Source organism: Rhipicephalus microplus, chromosome 1, assembly GCF_043290135.1.
Source record: "Rhipicephalus microplus isolate Deutch F79 chromosome 1, USDA_Rmic, whole genome shotgun sequence".
Taxonomy (NCBI): Eukaryota; Metazoa; Arthropoda; class Arachnida; order Ixodida; family Ixodidae; genus Rhipicephalus; species Rhipicephalus microplus.
The window spans coordinates 220,786,474-220,805,652 of record NC_134700.1 but is presented as its reverse complement, the minus strand read 5'-3'; the positions used below and the strand labels follow the sequence as shown (position 1 = coordinate 220,805,652).

General features: G+C 47.2%; 1 protein-coding gene across 2 annotated transcripts in view; it reads right to left on the bottom strand.

The window, feature by feature from the left end:
- RasGAP1 (Ras GTPase activating protein 1) overlaps positions 1-19,179 on the bottom strand; it is a 65,599-nt gene that overhangs the window by 19,333 nt on the left and 27,087 nt on the right. For both annotated transcript variants that reach the window (XM_037412460.2, XM_075891421.1), the window contains exons 16-17: positions 15,550-15,632; positions 13,542-13,702 (exon numbers count right to left, since the gene is read on the bottom strand). In XM_037412460.2, the coding sequence (XP_037268357.2) occupies positions 13,542-13,702; positions 15,550-15,632 (244 nt within the window). The remainder of the gene's footprint in view (positions 1-13,541; positions 13,703-15,549; positions 15,633-19,179) is intronic.

Below are 19,179 nucleotides of genomic sequence, written 5' to 3'. Positions count from 1 at the left end.
ACATCCGAGAGTCGCTCAACTGGTTTCTCGCCCGCCTTCTTAAATTTTGGAAGGGAGTTGGCAAATCCGGTGACCAGCGTCACTCAATGCCAGCTCGAGGACGAGGAGGCGCCGGCAGACTGCTCTGCTTACGCGTCGGCACTTCGGGACAGGCTTTGTCGAGCTTTCTGGAAAGCAAGGCAAAGTTTGGCGTCGACCAGGGCTCAGCAGAAGGCCCAATATGACCGCAAGCATCGCGACCTAGTTTTTGAGGTGGGCGATCTTGTCCTGAAGCGCAACCACGCTCTTAGCGATGCCAGTAAGGGGTTCTCAACCTCGCTCGCTCCTAAGTGGCTTGGTCCGTACCGAGTGGAGAAGGCTTGCACTCCACTCGCATACTTGCTGAAAGATCCCCACACGGCAAAACTCAGCCGTGCCCATATCGCAGACCTGAAACCCTTTGTATCACGGTCTGACGAGCTCGCACCAGAGCCCTGCGGCACTTCGCGCAAGCAACGGGGCACACCAGGATCGGCGGACCGCATTCGGACCCCGAGCCGGTATAATCTTAGGAAGCGGTCACCTTTGTGATTTCGCGCCGGACGGCGGACTTCTCCGCAACCGAAGGCCCTCAGTTTACTGTCTAGTCTCAGTACAGGTTAGCTTCTTTACGGCCTTTTCTCGTAAAGAAGTTGACCCCGCCATGTCTGCTGCCAGTGTTTTTTTAAGTGTTCATGTGTATTTTGTTTCATTTGTCTAATATTAAGTGTTATTTGTATTTTGTTTTTTTTTTTTTGCCAGATGTTGAGTGTCATTTTGCTCTGTTCTTACTTTTTTTTCCCGTGTTCATTTCGTCTACCGCGAAGGGAGCTGTGTGTGACCTTGAGTGTCGGTGCTGGCCGGAAGAGAGACGAAGGACGCTTTGCGCCTACGTTCGCGCAGCTGTCGCGGTGTGTGTGCGTGCGTGTGTGGGTGCGTTACGCTTCGGTGCGAGCCCGCGAAGAGTGCGTCATGGCTTTCCCCCCATTGACGCGGACACTGGAGGTGCTGGGGGCATTGACCCACTGACGTCAGACCGTCTGGCTATGCTCTGCTCTCTGCCGTCGTCGAAGAAGCCCTGCTGCCTTTCCCACCATGGCTCCTGCGCGAGGCCAGCTGAAAGCAGCTACCGTATTTACTCGATTCTACTGCGCCCTCGATTGTAACGCGCACCTGATTTTCACCGCGAAAAAAAAAAAAAAAAAACGCAAGACATCGATTGCAACGCGCACCCATTTTTCTCGCTGGCCCGCACGATCACACCACTCGAAAAAACGACTCCTTTCGGGAGCGTCTTCCATTTAAATATAAGGTACGGGCGAAGCTTTTGCCCATCTGACGTGTAACAGAGCATTGCCGTCACTGTAGTTTTACCGTGGACCGATGTCAGCACGCGAACTTGCTTCGCCCCCTTCTTCTCGACGGTTGTGGTGCCAGGCATGTCGAAGTAAAGAGGCGTTTGATCGGCATTCCTGATTTGCCCAAGCAGGTAGCCGTTGTTGCGCCGCAAGTTTAGGACGAACCTCTGAAAACTGTGAAGCTTTTCATCGTACTCCTCCGCAAAACTTTTCGCATATGCATGTTCCCCTTCGGAGGGAAAAGCCTTTCCTCTTCATAAAGTTAGTTAGCCAGCACCTGCTTGCTTTAAACTGGCTCCGCATTAGACCTTTTTCTAAGACTAATTGCATAGCCCGCACTTGGAGCAGTTCTGTCGTCACGGGCCACTCGCAGCTCAAGCACATGCTCGCCGAGCAGCTCTTTAATTTGCGGAAACCGACACTGCTGTGGTCCACTGAAGCCTTTGAGTGAAGCTTTCCTGTCGACAATCTTCTGCTTTTGTTTCCGCCGGTCCCGCACGCACGTTTCGGGAACTCCGAACGACCGCGATGCGGCCCGATTTCCGTCCGTCTCTGCACACGCGATGACTTTTCTTTTAAAAGCGGCATCGTGGTGCACTCGAGTTTTTGGAGTCGGCCCTTCCACGCCGTCGATGCTAATGCACTACTAGATGACGAACTCCTCAACACACGTACGAGGTGCCGCACATGGGAAACACATAGGCAGAAATGGCGGACGCGCCATGCCGACGCACGTAGGGGGCGGCCATTTTAGACTTGCCGATGGCAATAGATTGACCGTGATTTTTTTGTTCGTACTCGATTCTAACGCGCATGCAATTTATGAACTCGCTTAACCGGAAAAAAGGTGCGCGTTAGATTCGAGTAATTACGGTATATGCTGCCGGCCAACGCCAGGGCGCCTCGCAGCCAATTTTGGTTCGGCCTCCCTGACCACTGGAGAGGCCCCGCTTCCCGCAACGTCCAGCTCCGTCATCGAGCCAGAAATGTGGGGCCTCCGAACAACCGAAGCGGCTTTCGCCGGACTCGCGGCTTATCAAGAGCAGCAACGAGCCATCAGTGAGCCCCCTCCCGTACCTCTGACCTCGCACTCGGGCATCGCACCCAGGGGACACTGTCACGCCCTTCCGCCCCTCCGCGCAGTGGACGCTATCCCGCTTCAGCACCACGAACACTAGTCCCACTTTTCTGTGCTCCCTTCCGCAGTTATCTTTGTAGTGTCATGTGTTTATTTTGTTATTTATGTTTTGTTTCTCCTTTGTAATCATTTTTTTTTAGCAGCAGTAGCAGGGCTGGACTGAGGTAAGCTGTCGCTCATAGCAGTGTCATTTTAACTGCATAGGTGACGTCCGGCTGCCTTTTGCAGACCGGTAAAGGGCAAATTTAGGAGAGGGGGATGTGGGAATTGAGGCTAACCCGTTGCCTTTGCGCGGGCTTTGCCGCCTTTTCTGCCATTCTCATGTCCCGACATGTCTGCCCTCCTTTGCTGTCAGCCGTGGTGCGAGAGCGGAGCGACGTTTAACTCCCTCACCCGGAAGCGGATGTTGACTGTGGCGCATCGCGCGGGGACTCCCGAGAGGTTTTCGCGCGCTGCGTCGGGAGCGGGCGGACAGTACTCTCCGGGACAGCAAACGGTGAGCCACGCAATCTTTTCCGTCCGTCGACTCCCGTTGCTCGGGGCTCGTCGGACTTCGCTGACAGCGCCTCGCGCCCGATGCGAACGCTCACCTTTTGTTGCCCCGCTGCGTACGCACAGCCAAAGGGCGCTACGGTGTCCTAGTGCGTGGCCTCGCTACGCCGACCCGTCTCCCTTCGAAGCCAACGCGAGCGCCTTTGCCCTCGCTCGAGCAACCGGGCCTTGGTCCCGGTGTCTCCGTGGATCACCTTTACCGCGGAGACGTGCTCGTGGCACCCTGTGTAGTACTTTTGTGCCCGTGGCGTGGATAAGCCTATTTGCTTTCCCGCCGCGCCTTTTTGCAACGGGCTGTACTGCGTTTGGTGTTGCCACAATAAAGTGTTGCGACTTTGAGCAGTATCGTGTTCTCGCCAAGGCGACGGTTAAGGCCTGCCCTGCGGCTCGCTAAAACCGGACCCACGCTGGTGGCCGTACTCCTTCGGGATGCGTGTACACCACAGCCTATTCATGGTACAGCACCCCTCTACTGCAGCGAAACCACCTTTGCATAGGGGAGGCTACACGCAGACTAAATATACCGCACCTATTCCTTCTTTTCGTATAGCTCGCAATTTTCAAAAATGTGAATTGAAGTCGAAGCAAATTAGAATACATCAATATTAGTTCGAATATTTTCACAAGCCTACAAAAGACAAAATGATAATAAGGCACTAGTGTTTGATGTCCACTTCCTATCCAATCTGGACATAATCATAATGAGAGAATCTATACAAAACATGATACCGTATTTACTCGTGTAATCCTCGCTCTCGCATAATTCTCGCACCCCCCACATCGCCCAACGAAAATACGATTTCTTTTTTCCTCGAGTAATTATCGCACCCCTGAAAACTGCCGCAATAATGTCGTCTGCTCGTTCCAGCCACTCATGATGATAGCACGCGCCATCTGGCGCCATATCTTAACCATCAAGCGTACTATTGCACGGAGATTCAATCCAATCCAAGCCTCGCCGAAGTGGCCTGTGCGCGTTGAGGCGTGTTTTGTATGTTGTGTCAGTAATCTTGTCCTGTTATCAGGCGATACTGAAGCCATGGCTGCTTTCAAGTTGAAAGTGATAGATCATGCACTAAACAATGGCAACAGGGCCGCCGGTAGGCCCCTCTGAGTCTACGAGTTTTGTGTTCGCTACTGGTGACGGCAGCTGCAAGCCGCCAAGACACGTTGGGCCTGCCGTGTGCCTAAAACTGGGATTGATGGTAAAACTTTATTTCCTTAGAAGGAAACTGCGGACGATTCTGTTAAATAGCCATCAGCCCAATACTGACGTCCTACGCTTACCTTTTGAGGGCTCCTGTTGAGCGACGAACGCTACCGCTACGCCCGCACGTCCACAAGCTTTGCGTATGGTATTTTAGTTCTCAACTATTTGCTTCCATTTTTTGTGTCTCAAATAAATCTTGTCTTGTGTTAAACGTCTGCTTTTATTGTTGAGGTAAGTTTTAATTAGTACTTCTTAAAGCTTGCTGTTAGTTGCTGGTGTGAGAATACCGATTTGCGGCCACTTCGTTCTCTTTCTCGCTCTGTGCGCTTTCGTGGAAAGTTTTCCCCGCGTAATTCTCGCACCCCCCAACTTTGCATCGGTTTTCTGGCAAAAAAAAAAAAGTGTGAGGATTATGCGAGTAAATACGGTAGATCACATGTTTGGCTGGTCTGTGTATGTTTTCCTACCAACTGGAAAAATTCAAACCATGTAATCTTTTCGGGAGGTCTATATAAGCCTACATTTTCAAACAACAAATTACAAGATCTCCAAAACAAGTACAGTGTAGACCACTTACCGTATTTACTTGCGTAATAAACACTTTTTTTCTTGAGAGATCGGAGCAAAGTTGGGGTGTGTATTTATTACGCAGGGTAAATTCTCTGAAAACTTTTTCGGGAGAAGCAAAAAATGCGGTAATGCAAAAAAAAAAACGTAAGGTCACTTCGCCTTTCGCAATTGATATACGTGGACACTGTTTGGAAACATGATTGATTGATTTGTGGGGTTTCACGTCCCAAAACCACCATATGATTATGAGAGACGCCGTAGTGGAGGGCTCTGGAAATTTTGACCACCTGGGGTTCTTTAACGTGCACCCAAATCTGAGCACACGGGCCTCGACATTTCCGCCTCCATCGGAAATGCAGCCGCCGCAGCCGGGATTTGAACCCGCGACCTGCGGGTCAGCAGCCGAGTACCTTAGCCACTAGACCACCGCGGCGGGGCACTGTTTGGAAACAGTTTTTTTTTTTGTTGTTGTTCTTCACTCATCTTCTGTGGTTGATGGCGCTATCTTCTGCAAGCTGTCCCCATGCCGCCAGCGCACGCCATAAAAGCGTTTTGTGTCTATCTGTTCTCGCAATCGTTTAACCGCAACAGTGGTATCTGCTGTGATTTCGAGGGGCACCCAAAAGCGTGCGCTACGGCGTACTTTGCCGACTTCGCGGCAACCTCGAATGACGACCGTGATGCCACCGTTAACATTGTAGCAAGAAACCAACATTGCAGCAAGCTACCTCCAAAGCATCAAAACAAACCACCAATGACAAGATTAACGACAAAATACGGCCATAGCCTCTCTTCTACAAGCAAAGCGAGAATCGGGGGTGCTCCCATGTTGTTGAAATCCTCACGCTCTTTTCTAGACCACAAGCAATTTTTTCTGGTTTTTCAGAAACCTCCAAAGCGATAGCGACGAATGACCATTTGTGACAGCAAATCTCGTCGTCGTCGTTCGAAAACCGCATGCACGTGGTTGAGCTTTTTGGTATTCGCAGGAGGCCACCGTTGGTTGGCGCATGCAGTTTCGCGACCTTCGCTCGCTGTGGGCTTATCAGTCGCAGTGTCTCTACACTCGCATCGTTCATGAACCCCGCTGTGGTGCACAGATATAAGAGACGGGGGACCTACCGCGCACAGATTAAAAAATAATAATAAGGCAAGTGGCAACAGGCGAGAAGGGGAGTGAGCCAAGGTGGCCTACGGGGGTCGGTAAAATAATAAAAAAACGGAAGAAATCCAACGTGTGAGGAGGCGCCAGGTTTCGGTTAGCACGACTGCAGCGAATAAATTTGCATTCATGACGCGGGGAAAAAAATACATATTTTCATGATTGAAGTTGAGGGTGCATTTATTATGCAAGTGCATTCATTACGCAAGTAAATACAGTATTTGTTGTGACAAGAAAACGATGACAAGAGCGAAGATGACGTTGAAACAGTGCGTGCAAACCAACGTGAAGAGCGTGAGTATTTAAAACTGATGATTCGCAGTGCATAAGGAGGATGCGCACACTTAAGAGTTCGTCTTTTTGCAGTCGAGCTACCCACTATAAGAAAGACGTCAGATGCTCCTCGAAAGAAATCTTTTCTAATTTCTAGTCATAAAGACTTGAAAATTTTGTTATTAATATAGATTCATAGAGATTTCAAATGTGCAATCATTTTTTTGTGTAGCTGCTAAAGTTATTGAGTTATGCCGTGCACAATAGCAAAAAGTTACATGTTTTGCGGGTACTCTTTTATGTACTTAAAAGTTAAAGCATTGTGTCTGATCTTATTTTGACTCTTGGTAGATTGTGAAGTGCAAATATCTATCCAGATATGTCACTGAAATATTGGAACAAAAAAAATTGCATTGAATGACTAATTATTTTCAATTTCCCTTGAAATAAAGACCAAATATTTTCTCAACTAATTCTCGTAGACATTGAAATTTCAAGAAGATATTTGCATTCTGCATGTGTTGAAGAATATGTGTGCCAAGTTTCATTACTATACAATAAGTATAAGTGTCTAAAAGGCTGCCCGGAAAACGTGAAATTGTAAAAAAATGAAAATGAGAAAAAGTTTGAAAGTTTGGAAAGCTGGCACTTATTAGGAAAAAAATTTTTCTGCATCGAATTGGGGCACAATAAAAAGCAGCTTGCACTGAATGCCAAGACCGAGAATCGCACAGAATCGGGAAAGTTGGTCATAGCCTGCTCCTATAGCACGTGCTGCCAGAACAGCTTTCGCATTTACAGCAAAGCTATCACGCGAGCTGCCGCTGTCGAAACGAGTGCCCGTGCCTTGGTACCTGGCCGAAGTAGTACGTCTCAACACGTGCGTGAATGAAAGTGTAGATTCAGGATAATGAGTATTTTCACAGCACAGCTCGAGAAATGCCGAAAGCCCTTTGCGCTTTCCAGCTACCTCTCGGACGCCGAGTTTCCGTTCGCGGCAGGTTGGGCATTGCGCACCTGCCACAACGGCCATCAGTGCATCGATTTCGCAAAGCAGCGTGTTGGCAGTAGCAGCACCTACTGACGAAATCCAAGGCAGTGGCTATTCCACAAACACTGTCGCCGCGGTGTTTGGTGTCAGTGTTAGGCCTATCCGAAGTCGGAGTGTCAGGGCGTTGGTTGGCGGTGACATCGGCATTCGCTGTCGCTTTGGGAAGCGTCCTACTCCGTTTCCCTCGATGCTTGGGGCGAGTTCTGAACTTTCGATTATCTAGACTGTGCTCCTTGAGGCTTGTCATGATGCAAAACTGCAGACAACTCGATTGCTACGTCTGAAACTTCCGAAACGGCTATCTCTTCTGCCGGAAAGATAGGAGGGGGAGGAGGCGGAGCGCACCACCAACCAATGGCCTCCTCGCACGGCTTGTTGCGATATTCAAAACGCGTGACATATGCGTTGTTTTTCTTGTTTTTTGTTTATTCTTCAAGAAGATACGAAACTGGCTACTAGTGGATTGTGAAGGGGAAGGCCTTCTCAGCATGCGTGCACGATCGCAAATGGCGGCCAACGCGTCGTTTTCGCGACAGGACAACGCACTACGCCATTTTTGGCGACTTTCGCGCATTTCTCAAGTCACTGTTCCCCACTTGAAAGCATATTTAGATCATTTCTCATGCGAATTTCAGCTTGACATTTTCAAAAGTAAAAGATTATAAGCCAAGGATGCCAATACAACCGAAAAAAAAAAGCGTAAATTTTCCGGAAAACCGCGACCTTTCAACTCGCGTCTCCCCTTAAGGAGGCAGCTGGTCTTTGGGACCAAAAAGTGACAAAAAAATTCATTTTTAAAATTGATATATTTGGTTTTTGCAAGTACCGTATTTACACGATTGTAAGACGACTCGAATGTAAGACGACCCCCCCCAAAATCGCATCTCAAAAAAAAAAAAAAAAAAAGAACGCGCGCATTTTACACAAGGGAAATTTATTCACGTGGTTGCGGAGGATTATTCATCGTCGCTGGAGTCGTCCTCGCTGGTGCTGCTGCCGTCATTGCTGCTGCAGTCCCACAGCACGTCGTCGTCAAGTGTGAGTCCACACTTCGCGAACGACCGCACCACGGCATCGCGTGGGACGGCCGCCCATGCGGAGAGGACCGATTCCGAACTTCCGTCCTGCTGCACAGTTGTTGGTTTCCTCCGCATGAAGAATAGCAGCCCGCTTAAACGCTGCCGTAAACGAGCGCCGAGTGTTCTTCGAGCCTACGGCACTCATGTCAGACAGAAGTGACTCGAGAGAGCCGGTCGTGGACACAAGCGACAGGAGCACGCGGCGACGCGCCCGCTTAGAAAATTGTATAACAAAGAGGAGCTCTTCCGTCAACTACCAATACCCCCCTACGGCGGCTCTTCCATCGATTACCGGTGCTCCCTCAAGAGCCGTGCGCTCGTCATAAAGGCACTCGTAATGCACGCAGTAGATGCTAAAAAAAGAAAAGCTTTTGTATAAGCACGCGGAAAACTATGCGCTTTGGGTTGAGCGGGAAACTATTCGAGATGACAATACATGGGTTTCGATTCTAAGACGACCCCCCAACATTGGATTGTCAAATTTGAAAAAAAGGGTCGTCTTACAATCGTGTAAATACGGTATTTTTCAATCTTTCTGCAAATTCTCACGCACCAGGAATTGGTAATTTTTTTGTAATGTCATTTTAATTGTTCAGATTCTTGGTGCTGTTAACATGCAAAACCTGTGAAAAAATGGGGAACAGACTTCGAAGCTTTTTTATAAGTTGATGGCACCTTTGTTAGAAGCTCTGCTACAAATTTATGAGCACCTTTATGAGGATTTCAAAACATGCGCACCATGATTGTTGCTTTTTGAAGAAGCTGTGTGTTTTCAATTTTTTTCTTTTTTTCTCATAAAAGTAAATTTATGACTGTTCAAATTTGAGGCCTCCATATCTCTGTAGCTAGGGCAGGCAGAAAAATAATTCTTTTTGCAATGGAAACCTGTATGTGGTAGAATGCAAGTATGGAAGCAGAATTTAGAGCACAAGCTTTTTAATTACTCATCACAACTGTAACACAATTCCAACTGCTTTTGAAAATGAATAGTTCATTTTGCTGTAAAATAACCAAGAAAAGCCTAAAAACAAAATCTCTTGCATACTTTCAATATGTAGTCATTAGTCTATGTTGGCATATTTTAAATATTACTTTTAATTAAGCACTTTTTTTTTTCTATGGCGGCCTTAAACAATAGGGGGTGAACTTAAGGGGGGACGTGGGGATCGAAAGTGAAATTCTTTAGTTTTTGTCGTAGAGCAATGAAATTTGGCATGCTTACTGGAAACTGCGCTAAATGATAAATGACAAAGTTTCATTCAGCTATCTCCAGTAGTTCTGGCATTATAAATTTTTTTATCCATCAGTGTACTACCAAACTTGCCCAAAGCCTGGTGTGACAAAAAAACATGGTAGAAGCCTATAGTTGCTCTTATATTTTAGCCATTGGGATGGTTGATGTCGTGACATTCTGCAAATATTTTTATGACTCTGTTTTTATTTTACAGAGAACATTGTATACATGCTTGTAAATGTGGTCGTTATCATAATGTGAAATTAGCTTAGGAGTAAAAATACTGAGGTAGTAATTAACAAATATGAAAACGTCACGACATAGAAAATTCACTGAGGAACACAATGCAAAAAACCACATGAAAATCCGTCAAGCCATAGTCATGCAAGCATCGTGGCAAGCTGGACAGTCGGGTCAAAACACGTTTCTGAGAAAACTGGCGTTAAAGTTGAACAGTCAGTAAAGGTCCATCAAAATGCCCCGGGACTGTAATACTTTGTGTCTTTGCTTGCGAGGGTCTTCTTACGTCCTTTCTCTTTCATTTTTTCTGCACTGCGTGCTTTTCGTTTTCTTTGCTGGTCTTTTTCTTCAGCTCTTTGAAGGGCGAGGCTAGCAGGTTTGATGCCCACGGACTTGCACATTTCAGTGTAGGCTCGCAAATTCCCAAAATTGTAGCGTGCAACTGCTTCATGTACTGTTGTCTCCACTGCGAACAATGAAGCGTGTTGGTTCTTTGAAGTCAGTGACCAAATAACTGAATGCAAGCTTTCCGCCGCATTCTGAGTTTTGTTGCCTTTGCATCGCTCCAACAGTTGCGGGTCAGAGAGACGTTGGTATACAGGCAGCAGAGCCTCCGCTACACGTTTCGACAGGTTATACCTGTGAGGTGGTGCTGGCTCCATTTTGGCCTGTGCTGAACGATGTTTGCACCAGCTATCAGGGCCAGTTGGGCAGAGCTCATGGTGAGGCTCGTCGTCGGTGGACGTGACGTGATGAAAAGTGGCCATCACGGCCCTTTGCATGTCAGGGACACTTGTGTATTTTCGCAAGGCTAACCCGTAGTAGCTGGTCAGTTTTTTAATCAACTCCTGCGTCAGTCCACCTCTCCCACCCAATGGCTCCCCTTTCTTAGCTCTTGTCACCAGTGTGCGGAGAGCGGTGCCCATTCTCTTCTGCACATGGTTCACGCAGTCTTCTTTGGTCAGTGGTATGAAGCCGTACACCTCATCTTTGCACAGAGCAAGATAGGTTCGGCTGTCACCATCACATATAATGTTGGTGTAGCGGAGGCCATACCTGCTGACAGAGCGCCTGAAAAGTGTCAGAGCAGCCTCCACTTCCATCTGTCCGGAGCCAACATCAGTATTCTTCTGACATTGATGTTTCTCAGCCCAAGTGACGAAGTTGGGGTCGCTCTCTGCTGGTTGTTGACAACACCCAAGACAGAAGTTGGAAAGGACTGTGCAATCCAGCACAAGCCCCGTGTAAAACTCAATAATACATCCTACCCCAATGTGTGAGCTGTGGCCTCTTGTAAGCCACGTGCCGTCATACACAACTGTGATGTTGTTTGGGCTTGATGGCTGCATCTTACTGTACACGTCTTTTACCGCAAGCACAGCATCTGCAAAGATGTTTTGTGCAGCTTCCTCTGCTCCTGGTTTGAATGTTTTTTTTTAGGTGTTCCTGATAGGTTTTTTGATGAATGCCCCGATGAGAGACATTCATTGTAGCCCAGAAGTCATTCAGGGCAGTGGGCCCTTTTCCAATGGACTTGATTGCTTGCATGGCTCTTAGGTTGACTTCAAAAGCCCTTCCTTCGGATTTTCTACTGGATGACCAAGGTGAATGAATAGGGCCACAGGAAGCACACAAAAGTACCGGTTTTACTGCCAGGCCCAATTTTGTCCCATGCTGCACTGACAAAGTCTTCTTACAACATTTTGGGCAGAGTGCAGGTCCTATTAGGGAATTCATGGCAGAAACCTGAATTAGGGTGAACTCATCCTCTTTTGTTGCCGATGTTTGCTCCGTTTGCTGCGCGAACCCGAACTTCTGCTCCGTTGCCGACACCTCGCGAAGTGCATCGCGGACACTGCTGGCTTGCTTCTCGGCGCCTTCCGAGGACACGAAACGAGGTTCCAGGTGTATTTGAACGGTGCGCTTCCGCTGAGGCAAACGATCGCCGACATCCTGGACAGCTGGCACCACGTCGTCGTCCGCCGCCGCGAAAACGAAACTTTTCTCGCGTTCACACCGCACCGTGATGCCGCGGCTAGTTGATGGCCCCGGGTCTTCAGTGTCACTGCCAGGCGTCGATTCACTGTCACTTTGAACAGCCGGCACCGCATCGTCACCCGCCGCAGCGAAAACGAAACTTCTTTCGCGTTCGGGCCGCACCGCAACGTCGCGGCTAGTTGACGGCCCCGCGTCATAGGCCTCACTGCCGAGCATCGGCAGCGAGCAGGTGTCGGCTTCCGACGACACGTAGCTTGGTGGCGACGCGGTACTCGGTTCGTCTGATTCAATCGCTGCTGACTGCTTCGTTTTCCCAACAGGAGGCTTGCGTTTACGCTTCCCGTAAGCGTACTTCGTCCGGTACTTCGTCCTGCGCTTCCGGTCCACGCGACGATCCATTGCGGGCGCTAAGCCTCGCGCTAGAGAAGAGTTGGCGTATCGGCGACCGTATCGGCAGGGGATTCGCAAACTATAGTGCGCCAGCGTGTGCGTAGCAGACGTGCGTGCGCGGAGCAGACGACCAGCGCAAGCAAGCGCGTCCCAGCAGCCACTCACAGAGCGCGCTCAGTACCACGTGACAGGAGCGACCAATGGGTGCGCGTCTAAGGCGTCGCGGATGCCTTCGCATTTTTTCTGTTTGTGCGTTTATCTTAGCTCGTAGAGTCGTGGTTTCACCGGGAGAAGTACGGCGGTGAAGCAAGCTTTCCAGTGACACCAAGCTTTCCGCGAGCGGCGGCGAAGGCGCGGAAGTATCGCGCTCGGAAATGGGCCATTTTCGCGCAGATTTCAGCCAGCTTTTTGCGATCCGCGGTCAGAAAAACATTTTTTAAGCTTACTTTGAGATCGTTTTCGGCGGAAATATTTTTAGATATGATAGAAATGGTGATGCAGAATCCAAATCTGCCCTTATCCAAAATTCGTTTTTTTGCGAGAATTTCGCGATTTGATCCCCGCGTCCCCCCTTAAAGTTATCTCAGGAACAAGATGAGTTACAGAAAAACTAATGAAATATTTGAAATCAGGAGAAAAAAACTGCATAAACATGTGCAATTTGATCAAGATCACTGAAGAAATAAACAAAAACATGTCTAAGACCAGCCTGCCACCTTAAAATTGTTTGAGCATGCGCTAAAGCATAGGAACCGAGCGGCTGGACAACACTTCGGCGTTGATCTGCGCGCGTTTGTTACGGGAGCAAACAAGAGCTTCAGCAATGACGAACTCTGAACTATGCCATTGTTTCACAAGGTACAGGAGAGGTGCAGCACTGGTTCACCGTTTTTCTGCACCTCCTACCCTTGATAGTGCCGATTTGACGAAGCCGTGGGAATGCATATGCAGCTGAGCAGAAGCAGCATTTAGGTGTATGTGTTGTATGCACCTCTACTAACACGGTGTGTTTTGCCCAGATGCTTGCATCTTATAAACTGTCCATATGTGCGGTTTGCCATTGCAGTTAGTGTTAGTAGACGGCATAAATCAAGAGAAGAGAAATAAGGTCTGCACCTTGCCGGCACCTCATCATTCGTTTCTGTTGTTGCACTGTGTCTGCACCAGTACTGCACAATTTGTGAACTTCTCGTGCACCACCGTGAACCGGTTCCGACTGGTGCAGGTGAATGGAACAGACCCAGTAATCAACCCGGAAATGTACTGACCAGAGCCAGTGGCCTTTGAGGAAGGCAGCTGGGTGGTAGGTGTGGATGCGACACAAGTTGAAATGGCAGATGCGTGTGAGGATTGTCCGCCACTCCTTCTCTTCGACGCAGTTGTTGGCCTGGATGTACAGTGCGCGAGACTTTTGTATCACCTGGAACACCTGTAATGAAAGTATCAATGAATTTCCCATCATGCATGCTCAACCCTCTGACAGTCACACAAGTATGTGAATGTCGCTCTAAACAGAAACCGGTACGTGCTTGTCCCTAGCTGTATAAACGCGTGTCTTTCTTGATCATTTTTGCTGCTTGGCATGGGCTGCCACACTTCAAGAATACAGGGAATTTTTTTTCATGAACAGATGTTGCTCAGTTGCTTTTTTTATATTAGTATTATTATTAGTTTCCTTCAACAGCGGCGCACCAGCTTTCACTTGCGCGTCCGAGCATGAGCGTGGTGCAGTTGCTTTAGGTTTCATACTTCGTGCAGTTATTGCTTCTCGTGACCACAAAGCTGATGGCTGTCTGGTTTCTTATCTCTCAAAGGGTGACACTTGTTACACTATCATTTATTACACCCCGGGGCACGATTATATCTGTTTCGGTGCAGCACTAAGTTACACAAACAAGGCCGCCATGGTTGAATTGCCTGTTCTGGGGACACGGAAAAACCAACTACGTCTTGTTGCGGTTTTGACGAAGGATTACTATAACTTTTTCACTCGTTTTGCTCTTCCGGCGTGCGCGCTACCTTACAGTTTTATTTGCATATATTCGCGCAGTTTTCTTACACTACGGAAGAGCGCTCCAAACAATTAGTAGAGAAGTTGCCACCTACCAATGATAAGAGAGCAGGAGACGAAGAAGATGCTACGCCTTTACCAACACCACTCAGTGACAGAAATTTCGCAAAGAAACGCACTAGTACATGTGTGTTGAGTGCAACAAACCTGTCTGTGTGGAGTCGTGTTTTAAGTGCTATCACATGCTGAAAAGTTTTCAGAGTTATAGCAAGAACATTTTTTTTACTGCCAGAAAAGCAATTTGGTGCGCCTATTTTTGTACGTCTGTGAGCTATGTTTATTAAAACACATTTTTTTTAATCGTATCAACAATTTTTTAATGTTTCTTGCTGTTATGAATAAAAACATATAAATGTAACACAAATGATGTTTTTTCCACTTCATAGTCACCCCCCCCGAAATTTATTTATTTAAAATTTATTTAGGCAAGTTTTTTAATATTTCTTCCACTTTATGGTCATCCCCCTGAAATTTATTCATTTAAAATTTATTGAGGCAATAAAAAAATAGCACATTTGTGAGACGCATTTTGCAAAAAAAAAAAAAACTGTCAAAAAGTTAAAGGCCGACTGCAACAATACTCGGCCAAGTTTATTGTGTGTGAGTGGTATAACGTTTACTACAGAAACAATATAGTTGCAGGGCTGGTAATGATACCGCTCAAACAGCAGCTGAGATGACACATGCTCCCGGGGTTTCCTGCCATGATGCAGGGTAAGGCACGCCCCATCTAAGACTTTTCAGCCCTCCTTTATGTTGGAGGCGATGTTAAAGGAGTCGTGCATTCTAGGTCATGTTCTAATACTTCATTTGTCACTTTTGGTGAGCGAAAGCAACTGCTTCTATCGTTCAGTTTCAATATTGAAAATGGCAGCCACATTTGTTAGTTTTCCGTGATGCTCCAACTTGCATTTCACGAGCAAAATTTTTCGTTGAGTCGCCCCTATATATATCTATGCTATCTGACGCTAGCTAGGTATTTTGTGCAGTTCAAAATATCGTTACTCCTGGCATTTTATAACAACTTCCCTGTTTTCGTTTGACAACAATAAGTTTTTTTTGAGGTTGCTTAGAGACTATACAATTTCATTTGCCAGATGGCCCATGAACACAGACAAAAGAATGTCTTTTTTTTTTTCAACCACTGCAATTTTTTATAAGACACCTGAGGTGGCTCAAAGAAAACAAAGAGACAGAATGCTCACGTTCTTCATCTTGAATGAGTCTTCCTGCACTTTTTCCACCCCCAAGATTTCGTACAGTGGAATGGTGCACAGTGGGCTCGAGTCTGTAAGAAAGAAAGACAAAAAGTGAAGAAGAGATTAAAAAATATAATACCGTATTTACTCGATTCTACCGCGCCCTCGATTGTAACGCGCACCCGATTTCCACCGCGAAAAAAAAAAAAAAAAACGTAAGACATCGATTGCAACGCGCACCCATTTTTTTTCGCTGGCCCGCACGATCACACCACTCGAAAAAACGATACCTTTCGGGATTGTCTTCCATCTAAATATGAGGTACGGGCGAAGCTTGTGCCCATCTGACGTGTAACAGAGCATTGCCGTCACTGTAGTTTTCAGTGGACCGATGTCAGCACGCGAACTTGCTTTGCCCCCTTCTTCTCGACAGTTGTGGTGCCAGGCATGTCGAAGTAAAGAGGCGTCTGATCGGCATTCCAGATTTGCCCAAGCAGGTAGCCGTTGTTGCGCCGCAAGTTTAGGACGAACCTTTGAAAACTGTAAAGCTTTTCATCGTACTTCTCCGCAAAAGTTTTCGCATATGCATGTTCCCCTTCGAAGGGAAGAGCCTTTCCTCTTCATATAGTTAATTAGCCAGCACCTGCTCGCTTTAAACTGGCTCCGCATTAGACTTTTTTCTAAGACTAATTGCATAGCCCGCACTTGGAGCAGTTCTGTCGTCACGGGCCGCTGTGCCGCTCGCTCCTCAAGCACATACTCGCGGAGCAGCTCTTTAATTTGCGGAAACCGACCCTGCTGTGGTTCACTGGAGCCTTTGCGTGAAGCTTTGCTGTCGACAATCTTCTGCTTTTGTTTCCGCCGGTCCCGCACGCACGTTTCGGGAACGACCGCGATGCGGCCCGACTTCTGTCCGTTTCTGCACACGCGATGACTTTTCTTTTAAAAGCGGCATCGTGGTGCACTTGAGTTTTTGGAGTCGGCCCTTTCACGTCGTCGATGCTAATGCACTACTAGATGACGAACTCCTCAGCACACGTACGAAGTGCCGCACATGGTAAACACAAAGGCAGAAATAGCCGACGCACCATGCCGACGCACGTAGGGGGCGGCCATTTTGAATTTGCGATGGCAATAGATTGACCGTAATTTTTTGTTCGTACTCGATTCTAACGCGCATGCGATTTATGAACTCGCTTAACCGGAAAAAAGGTGCGCGTTAGATTCGAGTAATTACGGTAATATATATATCAGAATGAACCCACACAGTGTTACAAAAACAAGAGCTAGTCAACAACACTTTCTGGAGCCCTCATTCATCAGAAGTGCTAGCTGCTTTTGAATTCCAATCACCAATAAACATGCTTTTCATGAAATTTCTTACAGTACTGACCCAAACCCATGCATTTTAACACAAAACACACTAACAGCTCTATCTGCTTAGAGTGAACTGAATTGGTTTCACCGCCAACCTACAGTGGCCGTGCCAAGCCGGGGCGACCCTTTTCAATGCCATCGCCAGCAGGTATGGAGAAGATAAAGGTTTGCGTCCTTGAATACCTTCTATTTAGCCTTTCTCGCAGTTATAGCTTAATTCAAATTTGACTATTTCAGCAGTTATTGAGTAGTCGGTTCGATTGAGTAACCAACCTTTATAGAACTTTTTAAACGTCTTCTTTCACTACATTACACTCAAACCTGATTATAACAAAGTTGCATCTTACCAGAAATAAGTTTGTTATATCTGAAAAATCGTTAAAATGGTTTGTTTTTAACACTATATCTATTGCAAAAATATTTTTAGTTTACTTCGTTATAACCGATATTTCATTATATCGAGGTTTGAGGGTATAATGAGGGTTTACTGTATTTTTATGGATATTTTGCAATGCCACAACATTAAGCTTCATTAAGACTGTTTAGCCTATCATAATACCCCAATGCATAATGTAAAGGTTGTACAGTATGCACAAAAATGGCTGCAGACTTAAGGGCAACGTTTTTATAAAAGTGCAACAGCCTTGTGTTGCCAACCACCAAATAAAAAAAAAGTGCTTTGCTAATACAATAGAACCTCGTTGATAAGTTTTCGAGAAAAAAAAACATGGAAGATCTAAGCACAATCCGAAAAAACTTATGATCCCAATCCAGCAAAATTTGAGGCTGAGAAGTCCGTATACAGGTGTAAGGGCAAAAAAAATTTATTTCTTAAAAACAGGAATTCTCTGCTGCTGCCTCTCACCCTTAGACAAAAAAAGCTCCTTCTGCACACATTGTCGACCCTTGCCGGCATTTTCATAGTTTTTCGTGCAAAAGGAGCTCAAGCCTCCAGTCCAACAAGAGCTTTGGCAAAGTTAGCCGGAGCCTCGTCCTACAGCTCCATCTCTGCTTCATCACCCCAAACCACCTTCGCGGCAATTTCACAGCACTTTGTAGCTCGCAAGTCGGGACGTTGTTGACTATTGAGACGAACCCACCAAAGGGTGCAATGGCGCCGGTGTAGAGGAAGTCCTCGTTGATGTCGTTGTCAGACGCGCTTTGTCAGACGCGCTTTGTCAGACGCAAAGGGCCGTTTTTGCTGCGCGCTGTATTCTCCACTGCCAGCTGCCGAAGGATATTCAGCTTCCTCTTAATCAACAAGGGCTTGCGCTTCCCCGCCACCATGCTGGACGCATCTGCCTCGAATTGCGAACTACTGAGCAACGTGCAGCCCTGCGCAGAGCCAGACTTGCATATCTTTAAATTTTTTTTTCTTCTTTAAGTAGCAAGAATCACTGAGGCCCCGGCAATGACTCTTACTGAGCAGCACTCGTTTCCAGTGGAGGTTACACTGCAGAATTGCAGACACCATAATGACACATCGGGGCACACATGGCACACTAATGACATGGAGATTAGCAAGAACAGATAGGCACACCGCATTCGCATCTTTCCCGTTGAAAGGTGTATGGCTAACAGAGACGAGGCAGATGTAGCGGCGTGTTGTGTAGCGGAAGCAACATGTCCGTCTCGTGCCTAAGCAATGGTTAGCTCCGTAGTGTTCTCTCGGCTGTTGTAGTGAGGGATGATCGCGTTTTTCAGGTACCATGCTATGAATGAAGGCTTTGCAGTGCTCTGCGAAATCGTGCCAAGGTGCCACCTAAGAGAGAAAACCACTACACAAAAGAAAATAAAAAGGCATTTTTTAAAATCGTTTGAAGGCTTTAGCGGCTCAGACGGGTCTTTGTGTGGTTCACAGACAGCTGTGGTAGCGATGGAGAGGGCGACCGGGCATTCGAAGAAAGCACAGAAGGGACGATTGAGTGTAATTCCGAGAACACGCGGGGGATGAATTGAGCGCAGCAAAGAAGCTGCCGTCACCGCGCGGCAGCAGTCTGCCACTTGGCGCTTCACAAGCACGCGAGAGCGGTTTTTTACCCCACCTGCCTGCGGAACGTATCATACAACCACAGCTTGCCACAATGCCAAACGTTTCTGCCGAATTATCGTATTTTCCGGGAATGTATTAACACATTGCGCTATGAGGGCATTTCTAGTTTTCGCGATTTTGAGCGTAAGAGCCGGGAAATTGTATTAAGTGGGAACGCATCAATGATGTTCAACTGCACATTAACCAAAAATAAAATATTGCACATA